General features: G+C 44.3%; 1 protein-coding gene across 1 annotated transcript in view; it reads right to left on the minus strand.

Moving 5' to 3' along the window:
* The window catches only part of arvcfb (ARVCF delta catenin family member b), a gene marked incomplete at its 5' end in the record, with an annotated part of 181,166 nt that extends 165,021 nt beyond the window's left edge, over window positions 1-16,145 (minus strand). The window contains one exon of the mRNA XM_080738997.1: window positions 15,927-16,145. Within this exon, the coding sequence (XP_080595123.1) occupies window positions 15,927-16,145 (219 nt within the window). The remainder of the gene's footprint in view (window positions 1-15,926) is intronic.
* Window positions 16,146-22,694: the final 6,549 nt, after the last annotated feature.

The raw sequence follows: 22,694 nt of genomic DNA on the forward strand, positions 1-22,694 counted from the left end.
CAAAACCAACACGCCTACGCAGTAGAGACAATGGGGGAAAGGAATGTATGGCTTAGTCTACTGTTGAGGAGGACCAAAACACAAATAAACTTTTTTTCGTCTTTTTTTCTTTGCTCAGCTATTTATCCACAGGGTTAACGGTTAACGCATTATCAAAGCGTGAATGGTTGAGATGGAATGCTGGCATCTGCCAGAGGACTCCCCCCTAAAAAAGAGGGAGGGAGGGCGTTGCTGAAGAAGAGTTGACCTTAAATACTTGTCGCATGACAGTGTCGCGTGCCAAATATGATATAGTCATATAGTGAGCTTGTAAATGAAACATTAGGCAACAGCATTCTCGTCTCCTCTCTCCTGTGAGATAGGCAGAGGCTACCCGCTGCCATCTATGCGTCTGAGCGCTGCCAAGCACAGCAGGGGAGAGGCTGTTGTCTGTGGTGCGTTTCCAACACAGGAGGAGAGGAGAGGAGCGCTTCCAATCCAGTCGTGTCATTATTATGAGCACACGCACAGACAAACACACTTACACATGCAGGAATAGAATATAGGCTACTTTACAACAGCCATTACACACCTGTACAAATAAGTAGCCTACAGTATACTGCTGCACGCATGGATGCACACCGACAGATAGGCTATTCAAAGTACAAAAGTATTGGTATCAAAATGTACTTAAAGTACCAAAAGTAAAAGTACTCATTAGGCAGAATGTCCCATTTCAGGTTTTGGCCGAAATGTAGCCTATACAGAGCTGAAGTGGTTAATTGCGACTGAAGGTAGCAGTATACCATGTGAAATGTCACAGATTGTCTCCGTCTGTCTGTCTGTTCAGTCAGTCAGTACACAGTTTTACAGTTTTTCTATTGGTTCCCTTGTCACTGTGACATCACTGTGACATCATGCTCTGATGTCACTGTGATGTAGGTGAACCACTCTTAACAGAATGGGTTTGCTGCTCTGATCTCACGCTCTGGCTTGATGTCCCTTCTATGCCCATATATTTTATGCTCATATATAGTTGTGATGTCAGAACATGCCCATATATGGGCATTCCCAGATCACACTTGCAAATTAATTACGTCCTTGTCCGTTCTATGCCCATATATGGAGATCCCTGTCCTGATATCATCAATATTAAGGGCATATCTGGGAATGCCCATATTTGGTAATGCCCATATATGGGCATGTTCTGCCAATCTCAACAGGCACTTGAGATTGGGTAACTGGTCCAATATACATCACTGGCCAGATAGTAGCCAAGAATTGGCGCGACATGTCGCCCTGAGGCGTCTTACTAGTTTAGGCTATATATTGTAATAATAATCAAAATCTACAAAGTAACTAGTAACTATTGTTTTCAAATAAATGTAGTGGATTAAAGGTACAATATTTGGATCCGAGCTGTAGTGGAATAGAAGTAAAAGTATTGGAAATTGGAAATACTCAAGTAAAGTACAAATACCTCAAAATTGTACTCAAGCACAGTACTTGAGTAAATGTACTTAGTTACTTTGATACCACTCACACACACACACACACACACACACACACACACACACACACACACACAATTTCAGTAAGCACATTCTCCTGTGGTGTCTCTAGACTCATGGGGGAAAAAAACAAAAGCATTTAAACGCCTCATCTCTCCATAACTACGGGCACACAGCCTATAAATCCTGCTCCCCCTCTGCGCTCTGCCTCCCACAACCCCATCATTTAGGAACTCTCAACACTTGCACCGTGACGGGAACAGATACTGCCAGTTCAAAGTCAGAGGAGCTCTGGTGTATATACTAGGCTATGCATCCTCCACCGCTATCAACATCATGCCAGTGACAGAGACACTGTTGATGTGTCAGAGCAGTCGTAATTCATACCATACCATTGGCTCCTTGCGAGTCGAGCCCCCCGACTATATTATTGTGCCATGTTTAGCTATTTACAGTACAGCGAGAAACGGAGCCAGAAACGGTCGAGAGACTGTAAATTGATGATGCATAAAGGCATAATGTAGAGTAGACATTGACAAGCAACAAAAACACTCACACGCGACGCGTGCGCCCATATATAACCCAATAAAGACCCACATAAATGCACACATACAGAACGGTATCGGAAGAATAGAATAACAAATAAATACAAATAAATAAAAAAGAAATAGATAGGCTACTGCAAAGATAGAAAACATCAAGCATGGTGAATGGAACAACGAATCAATCACTTGGACACACACACACACACACACACACACACGCAAACACGCACGCACGCGCGCGCGCGCAAGCGAGAGAGAGAGAGAGAGAGAGAGAGAGAGAGATCAATAATGACAGACAGTTGAAATTTGATAGGAAAGGAGAGGGGGGCAGCCAGGGACCAACACGTCCACCACCACTAACCTGTTTCACTTCGGCGGGCATCGTCCAAAATCCTTTCGTTTAAAAAAAAACAATAAAACACCAACGACACTATTTCCACCTCCTTGACGAAAAGTTCTCCGTTCCCTCCAGACAGTCCAGTCCAGTCCAGTCCGTCTCGCTTTCTCTTGTTAACGGTGAGTTCCCTCACTGTGTGAGCGCACAGCTAGCTCAGAGGAAGGCTGCCATCCTCTCTCTCTCCCTTTCTCTCTATCTCTCTCCCTCTCTATCTCTCTCTCTCTCACACACACGGTCCAAATCCTCTCTCGGAGAGCGAGGAGGGAGTGAAAGACCTATCTCTTCTTTTCCGTTAGCTCGGCAGCAGAGAGAGATGCTATACACGTTTTGGTAGTCCGTGGTCGTATAGCAGCTAGTGTGGAAGGCTGGCTGGCGAGAAAGACCAACCGTGGACCAAACCCGGGGCCGAGATTTAAAAATAAAAAATACTATTAGGAAAAACCCCTGTGACGAAAGCAAGGAATCCAGAAATGTGAAGAAGAAGCGTAATTCAACCGTCCGTGTGCAGTGTGTGCACACACTAGTCACACGCACGCGCGCAGACACACTCAAAAGTTACCCAGAGAGAACAAAACCCTCCAGGGCTGAGAGAAAGGGAGGAGAGAAGGAGGGGTGTGTTTGTGTGAATAGAATGAGGGGTTCCCAGACCCAGACAACCAGCCAGTGGTAGCTCTCTCTCTCTCTCTCTCTCTCTCTCTCTCTCTCTCTCTCTCTCCCTCTAGCTCTCTCTCTCTCTCTCTCTCTCTCTCTCTCCCTCCCTCTAGCTCTATCTCTCTCTTTCTCTCCCTCTAGCTCTATCTCTCTCTCTTTCTCTCTCCCTCTAGCTCTCTCTCTCTCTCTCTCTCTCTCTCTCTCTCTATCTAGCTCTCTCTCTCTCTCTGTGGTGGGGTGGGTGGGACCAGTGGCAGGGCTCTCTCTCTCTCTCTTTGCTCCAGCTGCATCTGTCTGTCAATCCCACCAACCAACCAACCCCTCCCCTTAGCTGCCCCCGCCCTCCATCCTCTCCCCTGTTTAGGGACTGACAGGACTGCCTCATTGGCATAGAAGATGCTGAGCGATAAAAAGGGGAATCTGAGAGAGAGAGAAAGTTGGGAGGTTGGAGAGAAAGAGCGAGAGGGAGGGAGGGGGGCAGGCTACTTTGAGGCAAAGGCATCCCATATTTACAGACTTTTATGCTCGCTCACACACACACACACACACACACACACACACACACACACACACACACACACACACACACACACACACACACACACACATAGCCCCCACTCTTGCGTGCTGTTCTCATGCAACGCTTTGTCCCATTCCCCTCGTTGCACTTGATATAAGGGGGGGGGGGGGGGGGGGGATGAGAAGTACGTGAAAGAATTCCGATTCACATATATTTACTGTGACTGAGCCCCGAGGAAGAATGTTAATCTAATAATGCAAATGGAGGCTCAGTTCAGGACGCTTTCCTTTTAGGGACAACATTAAGAGAGAGAGAGAGAGAGAGAGAGAGAGAGAGAGAGAGAGAGAGAGAGAGGGGGGGGCTGGTCAGACAGCCTTAGAAGAGGTAAAAGAAAAGAAGGAAAAAAGATGACTGGACAAAAAAAGCAAAGACGGAATCCACAGAAAGAAGGGATAAATGGCTGAGGTATTGCGTTCCATTATTAGGTCAGAATAGCCGCTTGCCATGCTGCCCTACTTGTTCTAAATGAAAGACCCTGGTACCCACCCACGCATCATTATGTTACATCCCTTTACTTTAAATAACACTGTTAATAGTCAAGGCAACATTACATTCACCCTATCACTGTTGTCAGAGACTTATTCAACTTCAGTGGAAGTTTTCTCTCTTTGGGAACACTTGCCGTATTTGCACAATGCCCACTTCACAGTGAAGTTGCCCATGAATACTTCATAAATAATTGTTTCAAAAGAATTTAAGGAAAAATTATAGCAGTTGTACTCATAGTAGTCTTGTTATGCAAAGGTTTGATATAAGAGAGGGCTGTGCTGTGCAGTACTTAACACCAGCTAGGCACTGAGTAGTAGCTGGCCTGGCCATATTGAATGAACACAGGTATGTGGAGTAAATATCCCACAGCTGTTAATCAAAGACAATGTGAGTCAGTTCTCTGTCAGGACAGGGTCTGTGGAACAGATGGTGGAAAGGTTAATGTTGGCCAGTAAGGCGCGGCTTGACAGCCAGCCACCTCCAATGAAGCTGCGTCTGTTAAAATCATGTTTTCTGCCTCCTTTCCAAGATGTCAGACATGAAGAAGTGAGGAGGGGCTCAGGGGGGTGCTGGGGGCGAGATAGACAGATATAAATAAAGTGAGGGAAGATGCAAGGAAGTTGACAGACAGCAAGAGGGAAGGAGAGAGGGAAAAGACAGAAAGTAATTAGGAGACTACTAACCATAAAAAAGTCTTATAAATACAGGTCTAAAGATATATGTCTTAAGAGGCTAATTAAAATATGACACTGACTTTGCCAGTTTTAGTAAATTGGCAATGGCAAAAACCTAATCCACTATTTATTTGTATTCTGCAGGGTAAATATGAGATTTTCCTGCCAGAGGCTATCTGCTGTTTATGCTAGCAGCATTGAGAAAGAAATGGATACTCAGAGATCCAGAGGATTAGGGTCTAGTGTTTTGTTTTGCTTTTAGTGACTTATTTTCTGGTGGTTACAAAAAGTAATGTTCATTTAATTGGAGCACAGTAGGAACTAGGAATAGGGACTTTTCTGAGCATCATGTTATTGTACATGCATCGTACTATAAATGCATGGGAACGCTATTAAAGAGCACCTATATCTAAACTACTGTTTATTTAATGATGCATTCTTGTGTGTTGTATTTTTTTTAAATTGTGAATGAAAACTAAACAAGCTCAACTAAACAGTGCATCCCTTCAGACTATACTGTATGACTGAGGACATTAAAGTAATACAGTAGGCTAATACGTCTATCTTTTCTCACATTCCTGCCCTGGCCAGTCACTGCCCTCCTTTTAGCTGTTACCTCTCTCAGGGACTCAGAAACAGAGCATAGCATACCAAGTCCAATCCTTTCCATTCCCTCATTCTCCAACGTCCTAACTTGCTAATATGTGGCGGCTGATACAATGCGGTACAGCCCCTTGGTGTACTATACATCTGCTCCTTCATTGAATCAAAGTCTCTGTCAGTCTCTGCGTACTTTGACGTTATGACGTTAGTCTCGTGGGACGTCAGTTTCGTGCTCATACGGACACTCAAAGCCAGACGTAGGAGCGGTTAGCACCGCTCAAAAATGACAGAATTGGGTCTAGTCTAGGTAGAGCTACAACTCAATCAGCCAGTCAGACCGACATCAAGGCATCCAAGCAGGTAAGCAAACATTGTAGACCACATTTACAGTATCTAGCTATCTGGTGATGTGGCATGATGATGGGTATACTGTATCTACACTCATGGATGCCTACAATTGAAATTGTGGCTGCACAAATGAGAGCTGATTGGCAGAGGGAAGAGCATTTCATATTGTAGTCAACGTTTATTATCTGGTTCAATACAAATAATAAGAATACATTCATAGACTTGGCATATTAGACAGGTGGAAAATAATAATTTAAGACCAGTTGCTGTTTTGTTCTACAGTATGTGTGTGTTGTTGCTGCTGTTTAGGGATGCATGGACTGAACGAGAGACCTCAACAAGTGTCAGATTTTGATTGCTGAATTAAATAGTCAGTCCAAAGTCAGTGCAAGTTTAGAATATCTGCTGGGATGGCATTTTCATCATTGGACCGTATTAGAGAGTCATGGTGTAAGGATATGGGAGTTTAGACCCCTGACAATTCCTGGCACCTGGCAGTGGAAAGAATTCATTCATCATCAAATTATATTTCTCTAAGAGCAGACTAGCTTAGATTTACCCAGATGTCGATCCGACTTGTTCCAGGTGCCATCAGGCTCCAGCCACTCTCTGCCATATGTTCTGCTCATGCCCATCATTATGACAATTTTGGATTTCGATTTTCGAGACTTTTTCCTTTATATGTGACAAGAGATCAGCCCTAACCCTTTGACTGCAATTTTTGTAGTGGTCCCTGGTGTAATGACAGTATCTGTCGCTCAATCTGATGCAATAGCCTTCTCCTCTTTATCGTCTCGTCGCCTTATTTTGTTCAATTGGAAATCAGCCATTTCGCCATTACATCAACGCAGGGTCGGAGATGTGATAGCACATTTAAAACTGGAGAAGCTTAGATATTCCCCCAGGGGCTCTGTCCAGAAATTCTAAAAAGTTTGGCAGACATTCTTGGACTATTTTACTCTACAATTCCCATCTGGGGACACTCAGGCGGTGTACTTGATTTGCAATCTCTTTATGGCAAGTGATAATCTGTGTAGGAATGACCAAATTTGTATTTTTATTTTGTATTTTTAGGTTTGTATTACTGTCTTTTTATTTTGAATGTGTTGTTATTGTATTATGTAGTAGTTTTGTGATGTATGTATATCTGTTATAATTGGAAAAAGAAAAGAAAAACTATTTCATAATATTAATAAAGTATCTGCTGGTTGATCTTCATATAATAGTCAAATAATCTGATCGGAATCCAAAGCTTCCTAAAGAATCTAACAATCCAAGGTATGCTTTGAAAAATGCATGGTTGGCACTGGATGTAATGTCAACTGTGTTGTTCTCAATGAGCTAAACACACCAGCAGGTCCTTGACCAAAGTGGTGTAGTTGTATACAGTACACTGCAATCTGTGGTTGTCACAAAATGGCACACCTGGTCTTGTATCGCGGCACACTGTTTAGGAGCCACTCATTTAGTCATGGACAATTTTATTGACTGTATAATTAAATTACTATTGCACTTGAATAGACAAAAATATCCCAACTGTTCAAACACTCAACTCCCCTTTAACCAACTACGTAGTTAAAACCACGAGGCACTTTGAAGAACTCAGGAATGTTACGTCCAATGAATCACATATTTACTCCCTCAGCCGCTCCAAAACATGGTTCACTGCCTCTCCTGGTCCTCATTTTCTCCCCATTTACATGCTTGTAAGTCACATAGTAAAAATGTCGCACCCGTACCTCCAACTCACGAGTGTAATTAAATCAAGGCTTTGAAGAACCACACACCTCCATTCCGGCTACAAAGCTGTGGGGCATACAGACTGGTTTCAATTTAGGTTTTCTACGAGGGGGCGGGGGGTACACAGCCTTGTTTGGTTATCCTGCTGGACACTGGGAAGCACTGAGGTCACATTCCTGAAGTGGCACTGGGGTCCTGTAAAGGAGAGCTCACTTTATTTTAAACACATGTGGGCTTGGCCCACACTCGCTGTGCCAAGGGGCTGACAGAGAGTCCCCCATTCATGAATCTATCCTTCACCTAGCCTGCAGACAACAGCAAGCAAACCATAAGATTACAACTATTATTATGTTATAATAAAATCAAACCTCGGTTCGAAGTGGAGCGGTGAATCTGAGCAGCTATACCCTGTGTGTGTTGCTAAATGCCTAAACTGTAAACTGTAAACTGTGCCTGTGAGTGAGTGGTGAGTGTGCCTGGCCTGCACAAAACAGCGCCCCTCCTTTAACTAGTGTGTTGTGTGTGGCCACTCAAGGTATTGCCAGGCTACGGACACGGCCAGCCAGCCAGCCACCCAGCCACCCAGCCACCCAGCCACCCACCCAGGGACATACCCACGGACATACCTGTCTATTGGGAGCGCTTTCACCGCTCCAAAAATACATTTGAAGGTCATATAATCAACTATAGTGACCAGATTATCCCTCATTCCACACATGGGCTTAGGCAAGTGAGAGGAGGTAGTTAAGAAAAAAATCACACCCAATGTGAAGTGAGCCTTTATGAATTAATTTCATTAAGCGTCCTGTGAAACTTGGCCAATGAGCCATGTGAGGGATGGACAAAACCAAATGTAGGAGTGGTTAGCACCGCTCAAAAATGGTGACTTCTACAATAGTTACATCTGTACCTGCATACTTACGGGAGGCTCTCTCCATTCCGACATGTCGCCACTCCGAAATGGACTTCTTATTGTCGGAGTGGAGACATGTCGGAAAGGAGACATGTCGGAGTGGAGAGATGCACCCCATACGTACATAGGCACACGCACGCGCACGCACGCACGCACGCACGCACGCACGCACGCACGCACACACACACACACACACACACACACACACACACACACACACACACACACACACACACACACACACACACACACACACAATTAAAACTGTCCAGGGACCCAAGACTCTTTGCCCTTCATCGGCATTGAGATCCCGTGTTCCCCCCTATTCCACAGGGAGGACTTGCGTGGGTATGGAAAATGGAAGCAGTTTTCAGAGACCCTCTCAGTGCTTTTAGTGAGCATAATGGTTTAATGGATTGAGATCGAATGGCAAGGAGGTACAACCAGGACAGCAGGCATTAGGGCCACTGGCGTTGAGGATGATTTGAAGGATGAAGGTCTGAGCCAACCCAAGAGGAATATAAATAACCCTGTAGTAACAAAAGGGATTCTCTCTCTCTCTCTCTCTCTCTCTCTCTCTCTCTCTCTCTCTCTCTCTCTCTCTCACTGCTTTGAATGCAAAGAGAAAGTGTCCGTCTCCAACCTTGACTAAAGAAATTCCTGTCCTCCCATATCAGACCATGCACCAAGCTGGGATACAAAGCTAGTTAAATCCCCCCTTCGTATACACACGCACGCACGCACGCACACACGCATGCTCGCACACAAACGCACACACACAGATCCCCACAAAAACACAAGGACTACAGTATTGTGCAGTGTGATTGTCTCCACCAGCCGAAGGCTGAGGGAGAGTATGTTTTCCCCTCCGTCCGTGTGTCCGTCCGTCCGTCCGTGCGTGCGTCCGTCCGTCCGTCCGTGCGTCCGTGCGTCCTCGCAGTTTGTGAGCGCCAAATCTCAGTCGCCGTTGGCCCGGTCGCTGCCAAAGTGAGCACACACATTCCCTGGATGCCAATCTAGAACCTCTGCCCTACATTTTTCAAATGGGCCTTTTCTAGCGCCAACTAGTGGCCGATGTTTGCTAAACACATTTCTGTGCACTACTCTTACAGATTTTGTCCAAAAATCCTACAAATCGGTAGGCAGTATCTCGCCAGTCATGTGATCGACACGGATCTGTCCGATTTTGCATATTCCATCCTGATTGGCTAAGATTGGCTTCCAAAGTTTGTGGGATTGAGCCGTTTTGAACAAAATGCCTCAAATCACAAACGCAAAGTGCAATTATCATGAAATCGCGCACACATGTTCCCACTAGGCCGAGGAAGAAATGCCACTCAATTTTTTTTTAATCAGCCTCATGGTGGCGCTATAACAGCCCGATTTGTGGTTTTACCTATAACTCCACCGATCGGTTTCAAACTTTGTAAGCACACTCCCTAGAGGCTAAGGATAAACCTTTGCCCTGCATTTTTCACATCAGCCTTTTATAGCGCCACCTTTGGGCCGACTTATGTAAAACACATTTTTGGATATTACTCCTTGAGATTTTATCCAAAAATCATGCAAATCGGTACACAGTATCTCTATAGTCATGTGATCAAGTCCGATCCGTCTGATATTTCACATTCCATCCTGATTGGCTAATATTAGCTTCCAAAGTTTGCAGGATTGCTCCGTTTTTGAACAAAATGCCTCAAATCATCAACGCAGCAGCTTGCGATTACCGTGACATTTGCCACACATATTCCCACTAGGTCAAGGAACAAATGCTACCTTTTTAACATTGTCATGTTATAGCGCCACCAGCAGGTAGACTTTAGCAAAACACATTTTTGGAACACAATGCTTGAAATCATGCATGCAGCGTCCGATTGCCATGAAAGATCTACGGTGAAGAACATATGCCACCCTTTTTACATTGGCCTATTATACAGTAGCACCACCAGGACGCACGGCCTGGTGGAGACCTGTGCTCGGAAGAGCACTGCTTCTAGTTCACTGGGCAGTGACTCAACGAGATTCCTAAAATTCAAGTGAGGAGGACAAAAGATTGCCTACATTGAACCCTATTTTATCATTTCAAATACCTGCTTAATGTACATAATATCACGAATGTAAAACAGTCGTTTAGCTGTATTCAAACACAATAAAGCAGAGTATTGCTTTTACTTATGTTTAAAATCACGGACTGTTGCACAGGACAAGCGAGGAAAACTAGCACTAAGAATGAACTTAAAAAGAGTACACGGAAAAGGGGGGGTGTCGGGGGGGTACTTGGGGGGGGTGCAAAAATAAACAAAGCAGCCCGCTTTCACACCAAGGTAATTAGGACATTTTATGGGAGGTTCCTGACGGTACTAGGAGGGGAGAGGAGTGGAGGACGGACGGACACTAAGGCTCATTGTTAGGCAGGTGATTTACGAGAGCATGGGGGCTCCCAGGCCCATGCCCCTAGAAGGGTTAGATGTACACTCACCCATATAGCGGCCTGACAGCTTTGTATTCATTGTGCCCAAGCAGGGCTATAGGCAAAGGGGGGGAGAAGGGCATGGTGGGGTGAGTGCTGCATTGCCACCACTAGGCTGGGGGCCTGTGTACGTCTTCGCTCGCAGACAGCAGCAGACATCAAAGGCTGCACTGTTCTCACTCTCCAAAGCTCTCGAGCCTTTGAAAACTTTCCATAACATTTGCGCGAGGGGGACGGAGGATTGGCGTGCGCTTCGGTATCGCCGAGAGAGAGAGCCTGAATGTGGCATCTGAATACCAAACACCAAACATCGTATTATGACTGTGTCTCTCTGCTGTGCGAGGAAACCAGACTACATTTCCTTTTCAATGAGGTTGGAGGATTGGCTCCACGGTTTGATGAGCTCCATCCAGTTTGTGTGTGTGTGTGTGTGTGTGTGTGTGTGTGTGTGTGTGTGTGTGTGTGTGTGTGTGTGTGTGTGTGTGTGTGTGTGTGTGTGTGTGTGTGTGTGTGTGTGTGTGTGTGTGTGTGTGCGCGCGCGTGTGCATGTGCATGTGCGTGCGTGTGTGCACGTGCGTGCGTGCACATTTGTGTGTATGTGCGTGCATGTGTTCCCCGGCATGCACTAAGGGACAGTAGATGTGGGTAGACAGATAAGGCGTCTGGTGTATATGAAATGAGGTCACCTTCCGCAGCCCTTCCACTCCAGACAGTCATGGCTGTCTGAGTGCTGGCTGCAACTCTGCGCGCATAGAGCCGTCACCATTCAACACTTGACCTTTCAGAGCCGGGGCTCTGACGCCACTCCGGGCTAAAATCAATTACCGCAGGCAAACCTGATACCAGACTAAGGAAAAAAGAAGAAAGGCCATGTTTTTCAGTGTGCACTACCACCGCCAACAACAATATGGTTGCATGTCCCAGCAGGCTGACGATGAATGAAGATATTTAAAGATGACCCCTATAGACATAGTCCATGTTACTGAATACCGTTCGCAACTGTTTAATAACTCCATCAGAGCACGGTAACAAAGCGTCTGAGTGTTGACGTTGTGGTCAGTCCAATCTAACCCCATCCCACCCCCGGTCTTTGGTGTTGACGTTGGACAGTAGTAGGTCAGTAAGTGTTCTTTCTTACAAGGCTGAATAAAGATCATAATTCATGTAGAAAGGTCTTGGAATGTAGGGCAATGGTGTTTACAAGAGCCCCATGCTGCTGCCGTGCATGGTCAAGGTCTCTTTGGCAATCAGCCACCTTACATGCTGTGCCAATATCATAACAAAACAAGATATCATATTATCTTATGTGTTAAACCACGCTGAATCCTAAGCCCTATGCTTTGCTGTAAACAATGGACCCATACAGGTCCATTTGGTTCCAATTGTACAATCATTAATAATGATGAGTATTTTCTCCCTGGTGGAATCTTGGAAGACTATACCTGATGTATTACTTTCATATCGGCACGCTGATTAGTTTATCCTTTTAGGTGAATGCTACTCTAGTTATAAATCAGTTTTACACATTTTAAAATCAGTTCTGTTTCTTAGCTTTCATGTAAGGTGTGCACTGTGCAGCCGAGTGATGATCCAACAGTTTTTCATGCTTGGGTCACCACTGATCAGGATATTCCCCTGCTAGCATATAGAATTTAGTTAAAAACCTGACACCATGACCATGCCCAGTGATGGTTTGCAGGGTATGTCTCCTGTTTCTGCATGCAGACATGCTCCTGCTGCCTTGGACGGAATCCGAGAGGAAATTCTCTCCTGTGTCTCCTTTACGACCTTTCCTGCTCTCCTATTTGTTAGAATTAAATAGAACTAAAAATGCAACAGTGAATTTTCAAGCAAGCAAGCCAAACTAAACAACATGACCACGATCACGATTCTCACAGACAGAAGACAAAACTGTAACAGATTTTGACAAAAGCCCACAATTTTACCGCATACCCGGGCAACCACATGGAGTTTGGAACCAATCTGTTCCATTGCCAAGTAGGGCATTCACGAATAGTGATTTTTAGTATTCGAATTATTCGACCTCAAAGTATTCGAATAGTCGAATATTCGACAGGACTGGCCAAACTGTCAAATATTAAGTAAGCGAGAGGCGAACATTGTGAAAATAGCCGATCTACCGGTACATGCTCACAACGCCTCGCAACGTTTGCGAGGCGTTGTGAGCATGTAGATCGGCTATTTTCACAATATTTCACAATATTTATCTGCGGAGCCGAGTCACATTAAATGTAATACCTACAATTCCAAATGCTTGTCAGGGTGAGGGTCCCCAGTTCAAATATGTTTATTTTGGGGGACTTCCTATCTAGCCAAGCTTTATAAACTATATCTTTTTTAATAGTGACTTTGATATTCGAATATTCGAATATTTGGTGAATGCCCTATTGCCAAGGTGAGCTTTGGTCAGATCGACGACTAATCAGTCTCATTAGGCATGTATTTGGGATTCCATTAATCAGACCTGGAACCAGTTTCCCGTCTGACCCTAAGTCTAAGTCATGGCAGACCTCATTGAGCATGCCCCTGCAGCTGTGAACCAGAGCCCCTAGGTGCTGATCCCTGGTCTAAGTTAATCCATCACCATGTATCCAGGGGACCTGTGTGTGTGTGTGTGTGTGTGTGTGTGTGTGTGTGTGTGTGTGTGTGTGTGTGTGTGTGTGTGTGTGTGTGTGTGCGTGTGCGTGTGTGTTTGTTGCATTCTTCATCACTCATAATCAGAATGGGTCGTACAGTACAGTCAGTGGCATCAACACACACGCATGCGCACACACACGGGTAACACTCACGTCCTGCCAAGGTTTCCTATTTGCATTGTTACTGAGCAGACTAAGACCAACCCCCTTGTTCCACCTCTGTCCCTCTTGTCAGGTATTTGTGTCCCAGCCCTCTGCATCCAATTTGCCAGAGCATTTAGGGGTGTTTATGGTCTGGCCAATGGACCGATACCTGGTGACTAAGTGACATTTAAGAGCTGTGGTGTGTGTACTTAGATACACACGGGTATGTTCCACTCAATTGATTCCCCAAAATGTGAACTGTGTGTGTAGTTTTGTGCATTTGCGTGTCAGCAAGGGGCCCGGTGTGTGGAGTAACAGAGTGGACTAATTCACAAGCTATACCCTACTCCTGTATGTACGGTACTATGTTGAGCAGTGTCCCCCAGTCTATCCTTGGCGCCCCTCATTTTATTCCTCTAGACCAAATCCTTTTGCAAAATATAGCTGATATACATATATATCAACTATTTTCGTGCAATATGTTCATCTATCTTCACTGAATGTTTGCCTATTATGACATGCACACAATAGGGACGCTAGGGTTCAAGTGGTTAAAAGTGGCTTCCAGTAAATCCTACAGGAATATAGCATGGGTGGCTCACACACGCACAAACGCACGCACACACGCAGGATACTTGATCTGCAGTGCCTGTGGTGATGGAGTGGGTGAAGCGTTTAGTTTATTGTGCTGTATTTTACCTGCAGCGTCTTCATTTTATCTTTTGTGAGGCCCAGGTGTTTGCAACATAGGGATTAAGAAGGGACTGCATTTCTGGACAGACTTAGACAGCAATAACATATGAAATGTAAAGCGGTGATAGATTAATCACTTAAGCCATATACCGTACTTGTGTGATGAAAATACCCAAATTAAAGCTCACAACGCACTTCAATGCAACTGTGAGGTGGACATTGAATTTAATTTTACAAGAATTTTAAGCAACAGTGAGCAATGCATTTACACGGTCTCAACAGACCGGTGAGAGTGTCCCTCAACGGAAATAACAGATTTTCAGCATGCAACAAGTTGAATAGCCTATAAATTAAACTTAAGAGCATAATTAAGAGTTAGTGACTGAAAGGGTGATATTTACTGGTGATGCAATAAGAGGACAATATAATATGTGCATCTGAGTTTCACTGGCTTCAACTAAATCACTGCTTGAAAAGTGCCTGTTGTAGAACGACCCAAGGACACCAGACACCGCAGCAGTTACAATAACAGAGGAAATAGGGACTGTATCACTTCCTCTCGGAGGGCAGTAATTCGATGGACGGGCTGTAAATCAATGGGCTGCGGTGACAGATGACATTTCTAGGGGATTAAACATCTGCTTTGTTTCACGTCTCACACATCTCATCCTCCAGCGGGCAGGAGACACGATTCACAAGAGCCTGCTGGCTCAGGACGCAGGACTCTGACATCCATCGCATGCCAGACGTACGGACGAAGCTGGATGAAAGGCTAAATCCAATCAGAAATGCCAGCAGCAGATGAAATCAAAGAGCATGGGGTGAAAGGAGATGGGGATTGGGTGTCGGTGGCAGGAGGTGACGGCGTAAGAGGAGGAGAGAATGAAAGGAAGAATCTCAAGCGATGAGTCACCCACACAACTGATTGCGGCCTAGATCGGTGGGATGTGAACAATCGAAACGGGGCTCTGCATGCTATCCCAGATACTGTATATTGAACAAAGAGATTAGATTAGATCTCCAAGCCAAACTAGTGTTGTGGACCCTGTAGATATGTTCCCCAGAAGTAAAGCCATGACCCAAATACATGGAAATGAAAGGGTTCTGCTCAGACAGAAGGAATAGGGTTGATAGCGTGGATCACTGGTTCTCAAAACAGCTTCCGGGGGATTCCAGGGGAGTCCCCAGCAAAAGGAGGAACGGTTTAAACAGTTAAGCCTTATCTATTGTTCGGCTATTAGAGAATAGCCGATCTACAAGCTCACACATCTCGTGATATCATCTGCTGCTGTGAGCTTGTATCTGCTATTTTCGACAAAAGTATAATATTTTCAAATGGCGGTCCGCGGATTAAAAATACATAAAGTATCAATCTGGGAGTCCTTGACATGAAAATGCTTGAGAACCACTGGACGTGGAGAGCTGAACAGAACATAGATGGATAGGTAAGCAGGTATGTGTGCAGGTAAAAGCCAGGTCTGGATTGGCAGTTAGGAGGGAGAGCAGGGTGATGATGGCATGTGTTCTTTTACCTGCATCACCACCTGCTGCCACGCCAGGGGCTGACTGGTGGCAGTAGTGGTGGTGGCAGAGGGGGGGACGTTGGGAGGCAAGTTGGCATGATGCTCCAGCTGCAGGGAGACGTTGCGTCGCTCCTCCTCGAGGGCGCGGGTCAGGCGCTCGAAGCGCGCCTCCTGCTCCTTCACCGAAGCCAGGATGCTGGCTGCCGACTGAACGTCGTAGTCCTCCATTTCAGTGGTAGAGGTGGTCGGCAGTCTGGGGTCTTCCAGGGTTGGAAGGGGGAGAGGAGGGGAGAAGAGAAAGGGGAGCAGGGCACCAGGTCATCATTATAGACAGGGACATGCTGGGCCCCTGATTCAGCCCGGGAAAGAGAGTTGGAGAGGACCTCATTGCGCGCTGCTGCTACTCAAAGATGTGTGACAAAGTGACAAGCCGGTGGGCCAATTACAGGAGTTATATTTCGTCGTTGTCGGGTGGAAACCTTATGTCCAAAACCGTTTGTTTTGTTTTTATCATTTTTAAAATGATTTAAACTAGTGAAAACAGCCTACAAGCACACAAACATCTACAAGCACACAACGCCTCGCACCGCGAGGCGTTGTGTGCTTGTAGATCTGCTGTTTTCACTACTTTTGTGCGACGGCCTTGTATGATGAAACAGGGCTTTGCTTTGCGAAAAAAATTACAAATTTGAAACTTGGAGGTTTCTGCCCGACAGTGACGATTTACTTTGTTAGCCGCCCAGCACCCAAAATGGAACAAAGGCCGACATTTTATTTGATTTTTATGGCCGGCCTCGACCGGCCGGGAATGAACCGGCCGTTCGGGAGTTGTCCCGCTTTTCCCAATGGCCAGCACGTCCTTGATTATAGATATATCCACCCAGCTGGCTCGCTGAGATCACACTAGCCTTTCTGAGAAGAGCAGGGAAGTGGAAGGCTTGTTAGCCACATCCGGTATAACAGTGACAGCCCACCTATCATGCAGGGATGCCATGTACAACACAAGTTGGAATGAAATTGGACTGCCAATCTCGGGAAGTTTACGAAGATTATACCGGACGCGCTGTCAAATTCAACTCCCTACAATATGGACCACGTTTTAACCAGTGCAGGGAAAATTACAAAATGCTCCACACATTCCATTTACAAGGAAAGGTAATGTAAATTAAACATGACAGAAGGTGCAAACAGTGTGTACAGAGCAAACAAGAGCCTTTACCCAGACTTCAAAAGATGGAAACAAAGGGTTGATATTCTCCCTTAAAACCACTTTCACCCTGGTGTCCCTATTTTGGGCATGTCTTTATAGGCAAAATGTTCCACAAATTCTCACAAATCTTTCAAATTCTTTTCAATACTGAAAGAAATATAGAAAATAGCTATTTGAGCTATTTGTTATACAACAAAATGTATACAATAGGGCTTAAGTGGTTAAAAAAGAACGTCCTTCCTTACCCAACATGGATGGATGACGTCACTGGCATAATATAGTCATGCGCATGGCGATGATGTATTCTGACATACACAAGCACTGCCGCAGGCAGGCATACATTACAACACATGCACCTGCCTACGTTTTCTCTGAACAATCCCTACCGAGTACCGACAGATAGTCCGTGCGTGATAACCCACGGTTATTAGTCTGTTATGATGTTCAGATAACACAGGGCACACACTGACCTCACACATCACAGTCATATCGTCGTTGTCGGGTGGAAACCTCGTATCTCCACGTTTTCAAACGTCCTTTCGCAAAGCAAAGCCCTGCTTCATCATACAAGGCCGTCGCACAAAAGTAGTGAAAACAGCAGATCTACAAGCACACAACGCCTCACGGTGCGAGGCGCTGTGTGCTTGTAGAACGGCTGTTTTCACTAGTTTAAATCATTTTTGAAATGATGAATGCAAAACGAACGGTTTTGGACATACCGGTACAAGATTTTCACCCGACAACGACGGTATACAATCTGATTATGCATAATTGGAACTAAGGGCCAAGAGCAGGGGTCGTCGCCATGCTGGCTTGTGGTGGACATTTTCGTCAAAAATTCCATTTTTGCCACAGATATTTGTGGGCAATAATATTACCAGAGACACAGAGAGCTAGCCCCGAATGACCATAACAGGTCTGCAACTCTGAGACTGTTTAAATGAAACCAAATGGACCTTGTCTATGTCCATTTGGTTCCATTTTGTACACTCTCATAGTTATGGGGGTCCTGAGATCACAAAACAAAGTAGTCAGAGGATGGGGGGTGAAAGGTACATACAGTATACACACCTAGTCGATAGGTAGACTGAGATGGGTGTTAGACGACAGACATTCCTCACTAGAACGACAGAATAGAAGCAGAAGGAAGGCGATGTAGAGGGCTGAAAATGGAGGGAGGAAAAAGACAAGGAAGACAAAAACAGAGAAAAAGTACAGGCATTAAAAAATGTATGTGAAAATCATTCATTTGTTTTTATTAAGCATGAGTAATTAAATTCCAGTTCTGATATTTACTATATAGAAATCCCCCACCCACCTTATTTATTTTGCCTCCTTTATTTGTTTTAGGGATTGTTTTAAGACATGAATTAGGGTTATATTCAAGTACATTATTTAAGAGTAGAAAATATGTTTTGTTGTTTTTTTTGTGAACCCATCACACATCCAATATTAACTCCAATGTTTCCAAACATTCCAACAGGAATCATTACAGCCCAAAATACAGCAAATGCAGATTAAAAGTAATTTATCTATTGTCTGTTGTGTTAGAGTAAATCACCTAGACACTATATGTCTCCCCTGCTATTTTTTTTTTGTTATCAAATATTTTTATTTTCCATAATCAAAAGAAAAATGCAATTAACAGACAAACAACACAAACAATAGTAAAACAAGAAAAGGAAAAGAAAACCCACCCACCCCCTTTCCCCGGACCAACACGGAATGTACAATAGTGCATGCCTGTGCTAGGCTGTTACCACTATATAGTGATTTCTTGAATCATAGCCTTAAGCTTATCTGCAATGTCCGACCACATATTAATGTTTTCTTCTTTTGCTCCGTGTAACCTTGCTATCGACTGCTCTAAATATACTATATCTAGAAAGGTTAAGGCCCACTGGCGAAACGTTAACGTATGAGGAGGTTTCCACCGCGTAGCTACCATCTTCTTCGCCGCCGTTACACCAGCAAAGAAGATGCGCTTGCGTATATTGTTTAGTTGCAACTGTGAGACGTCATTTAATAAAAATAAAGAAGGAGAAGATATGATATTGATACTAAAAATAGTTGAAAGTTTTGAGGCAACCATATTCCAGAATGACGACACATTTGGGCATTCCCAAACCATGTGAAGGAAGGTACCAATACTATTTGAGGCGCAGAGAGTGCAGTTGGGATTATTCAAAATCCTCATAGCACATAGTCTGCGGGGAGTTAAATAAGTCCGATGAACAAAATTTAAATGAATTTGTTGATGGTCTGGATTTCTAGAAGATAGCCTAATGTTAGACCATACTGTGTCCCAACAAAAGTCAGGGTCCAAATTTGGTACATCATTCCTCCAAACAGTATCAACAGATAGGGGCCCATAACTACAGTCTAATAAAAAACCATAGAGGGTGGAAACCAAACCTCTTGTTCTGTTACCATCACAGATAAACTCATGGAAGGGGTGCAATCTAAGGGGAGCTTGCCATGGGACCCCATAGGTCCTCATGGACGTTCTCAGTTGGAAGTAGAAAAAAAGGGTATTTCCAGGCAGATTGAAGATGTCACACAAATCTCGAAAAGGTCGTAAACCATTTCTATCAAATAAGTCCCCTAATGTACGAATCCCCTTAGCCCTCCACCTTGGAAAGCGAATGGGGCGATCCTCGATTAAAAGTCTTTGATTATTGAACACTGGGGAAAATAAGTTCCATTTACAATCAATCTTACACATCTTTTCAGCTGCCCTCCATACTGCCACTAAATGAGAAATGATAGGTCCAAAGCGAACTTTGCATTGATGTGTAGTTATGTTTGAATAGATAAGATCTCTCAATTCAACAGGCTGCACTAAACTCTCCTCAAGCTCTCTCCAAGAAACCTTATTTGCTGGGTTAAACCAATTTAAAAGGGGGCGGAGCGTGAAGGCCCAATAATAAAATTTAAAGTTGGGCAATGAAAGGCCGCCATCATCTCTAGCACGTTGTAATAGAGAAAGTTTAAGACGAGGGCGTTTCCCTTTCCACACAAACTTAGATATCGAAGAGTGAAGCTTATTCCAGTATTGCGGCGGTGGTGGCAAAGGGAGCATAGAGCTTACAAAGTTAACCCTAGGAAGAACATTCATCTTTATGATTGAAACTCGAGCTTGGAGAGAGTTGGGCAAAGATGACCATCTATCTAAATCAAGACAAATCTTATTTAGAGTGTCACCATAGTTGTTCTTAACAATAGCCTGAAGAGAGGGGAAAATATCTATGCCAAGATATTTGAATTGGCTTACTACTGGGATTATGGGCGGCAGGATAGCAGATCTCATCTGATCATTTAGAGGTAGAAGGGCTGACTTCGTCCAATTAATTTTGTAGCCGGAAATGGAACTGAACTGATCAAAAATTTGAAGGACGTGAGTAATTGACTGTGGTGCATTCTCAAGGAACAGTAGAATATCATCAGCATATAGGGAAATGCGATGCTGTGTGTTGTTAATCGAAACAGGAGTAATATCTGCAGACTGACGCACTGTCTGAGCCAAGGGTTCGAGTGAAAGTGCGAAAAGGAGAGGACTAAGGGGACAACCCTGCCTTGAAGATCTGCCAATCGTGAATAGCGGCGAACAGATCTTACCGGTTAGGACCATGGCTGACGGATTAGAATAAAGTACTTTAACAAAATGTATGAATGAAGCACCAAATCCCATTTTATCTAGTACAGCCCACAGGTAAGACCATTCCAGATGATCAAATGCTTTCATCGCATCGAGCGACAACACTGCGGCGGGGGTCCTCAGCTCCTTAGCCCTATCGATGATATGCAATAGTCGTCTAGTATTATCAGAGGCTAGTCTAGTTCCTATGAAACCTGTCTGATCACAGTGTACTAAGGTGGTCATAAAACCCTGCAAGCGACGCGCAAGCACCTTAGCAAAAACTTTTAGATCAGAATTCAAAAGTGAAAGCGGTCTATAGCTTGCGCAATCTGTGGGATCCTTGTTCTTCTTCAACAATAATGATATAATAGCTACATTCACATCCCTGGAGAAAGAGCCACTTTCAATTGCATATCGAAACATGTCTAGCATCAGCTGACCTAGATCTTCCCAAAAGATGGCATAAAGTTCAGGGGGTATCCCATCCAAACCAGGCGACTTGCCCCTACGCATTGCGAGCACAGCTTCCTGTAATTCCGCCAGATGGAGCGGTCTATCTAAGGCTTCCGCATCCGCCTCGCTAAGGGTTGGTAACTGTATGTTGGATAAAAAATCATTGCATACTGCATCATCGTGAATGACCTCGGAGGTGTAGAGCTCATCATAAAAAGCACGAAACGTGGCATTGACCTCTTTGGGTTCTGTAACCATGGCTCCAGTTGTTGATTTGACACTAACAATATCAGCAAAATGCTCATTGGATCTAAGACGTAAAGCCAGTAAGTGACTGGGTCTTGCACTATTAAAATAGTAGTTTTGCCTTGTGCGTTTCATTTGAAATTCTGAGCGGCGCTTGAGAATGGAGTTAATTTCTTTCTTAACTAGCTCCCTCTGGGTTGCTGTACTAACATCAAAGTTATTTTGGAGAGAATTATCCAAAGTAGAAAACCGAGATTCCAATTCCACCAGTTTGGCTGACCTTAATTTTCTCTGAGTGGACGCATAGAGGGTTGTATTACTCCTGATAAAGCCTTTAATTGCATCCCAAAGAATTCTGGGATCCTCAACTGAGCCTGTATTGATATTTATAAATTCGCGCAAACCAGTTTGAAACTGAGCTACAAATGCCGCATCGCGCAGCAGTGTGGTGTTAAACCGCCATCTAGGAGCTCTATCTATAACCTGTTTCAGTGAAGCAACACACAGCACCGCCTTGTGATCCGAGAGTGACATTGGGAGCAACTCTACCTTGGCAATTTTATGAAACAAGCTAACAGGGGCAAAAACGTAATCGATCCTAGAGAATGAAGCATGCCTACCCGACAGAAAAGAAAAATCTCTAACCGTTGGGTTCATTAAACGCCAGATGTCGAGTAAGCCAGTTGAGTTTGCCCAAGCACGTAGTTCTGCAGACGCTAGTGCTTGTTCTCTGCTTTCTACCCCAGTGGATCTATCTAGGTTATGTTGCCATGTTGCATTGAAGTCAGCACCAACAATGAATTTGAAATCCGTCAGTTCCAATAAGGTTTTAGTTAGTAATTTGTAAAACTCTTTGTCTAAAACATTTGGAGCATACACAGAGACTAGTGCTAGCATTTTACCCTCCAAGCGGATTTTAGCAACAGCTATCCTCCCGTCACTGTCAGACCAATCACCCAAAAAATCCAACCTAAGGTTACGTCTAGCCAATATGGCTACTCCCTTGGTTTTGGAAGAAGCAGCTGAAAAGGCTAAAACACGATAATGTTTATTAGCCAATCGGTTGGAATGCTCTTTTAAAAGATGAGACTCCTGTATAAATGCAAAGTCAATTGATTTAGATCGCAAAACCCCCAAAATGCTGGTTCGCTTATGCGGTATATTCGCTCCCCTTACATTGAAACTTAGAAATTTATATTCTGTCATAATTGTGGTTCAAACCATACGC

Source organism: Nannobrachium achirus (genome assembly GCF_963921795.1).
Source record: "Nannobrachium achirus genome assembly, chromosome: 12".
NCBI classification, from domain to species: domain Eukaryota; kingdom Metazoa; phylum Chordata; class Actinopteri; order Myctophiformes; family Myctophidae; genus Nannobrachium; species Nannobrachium achirus.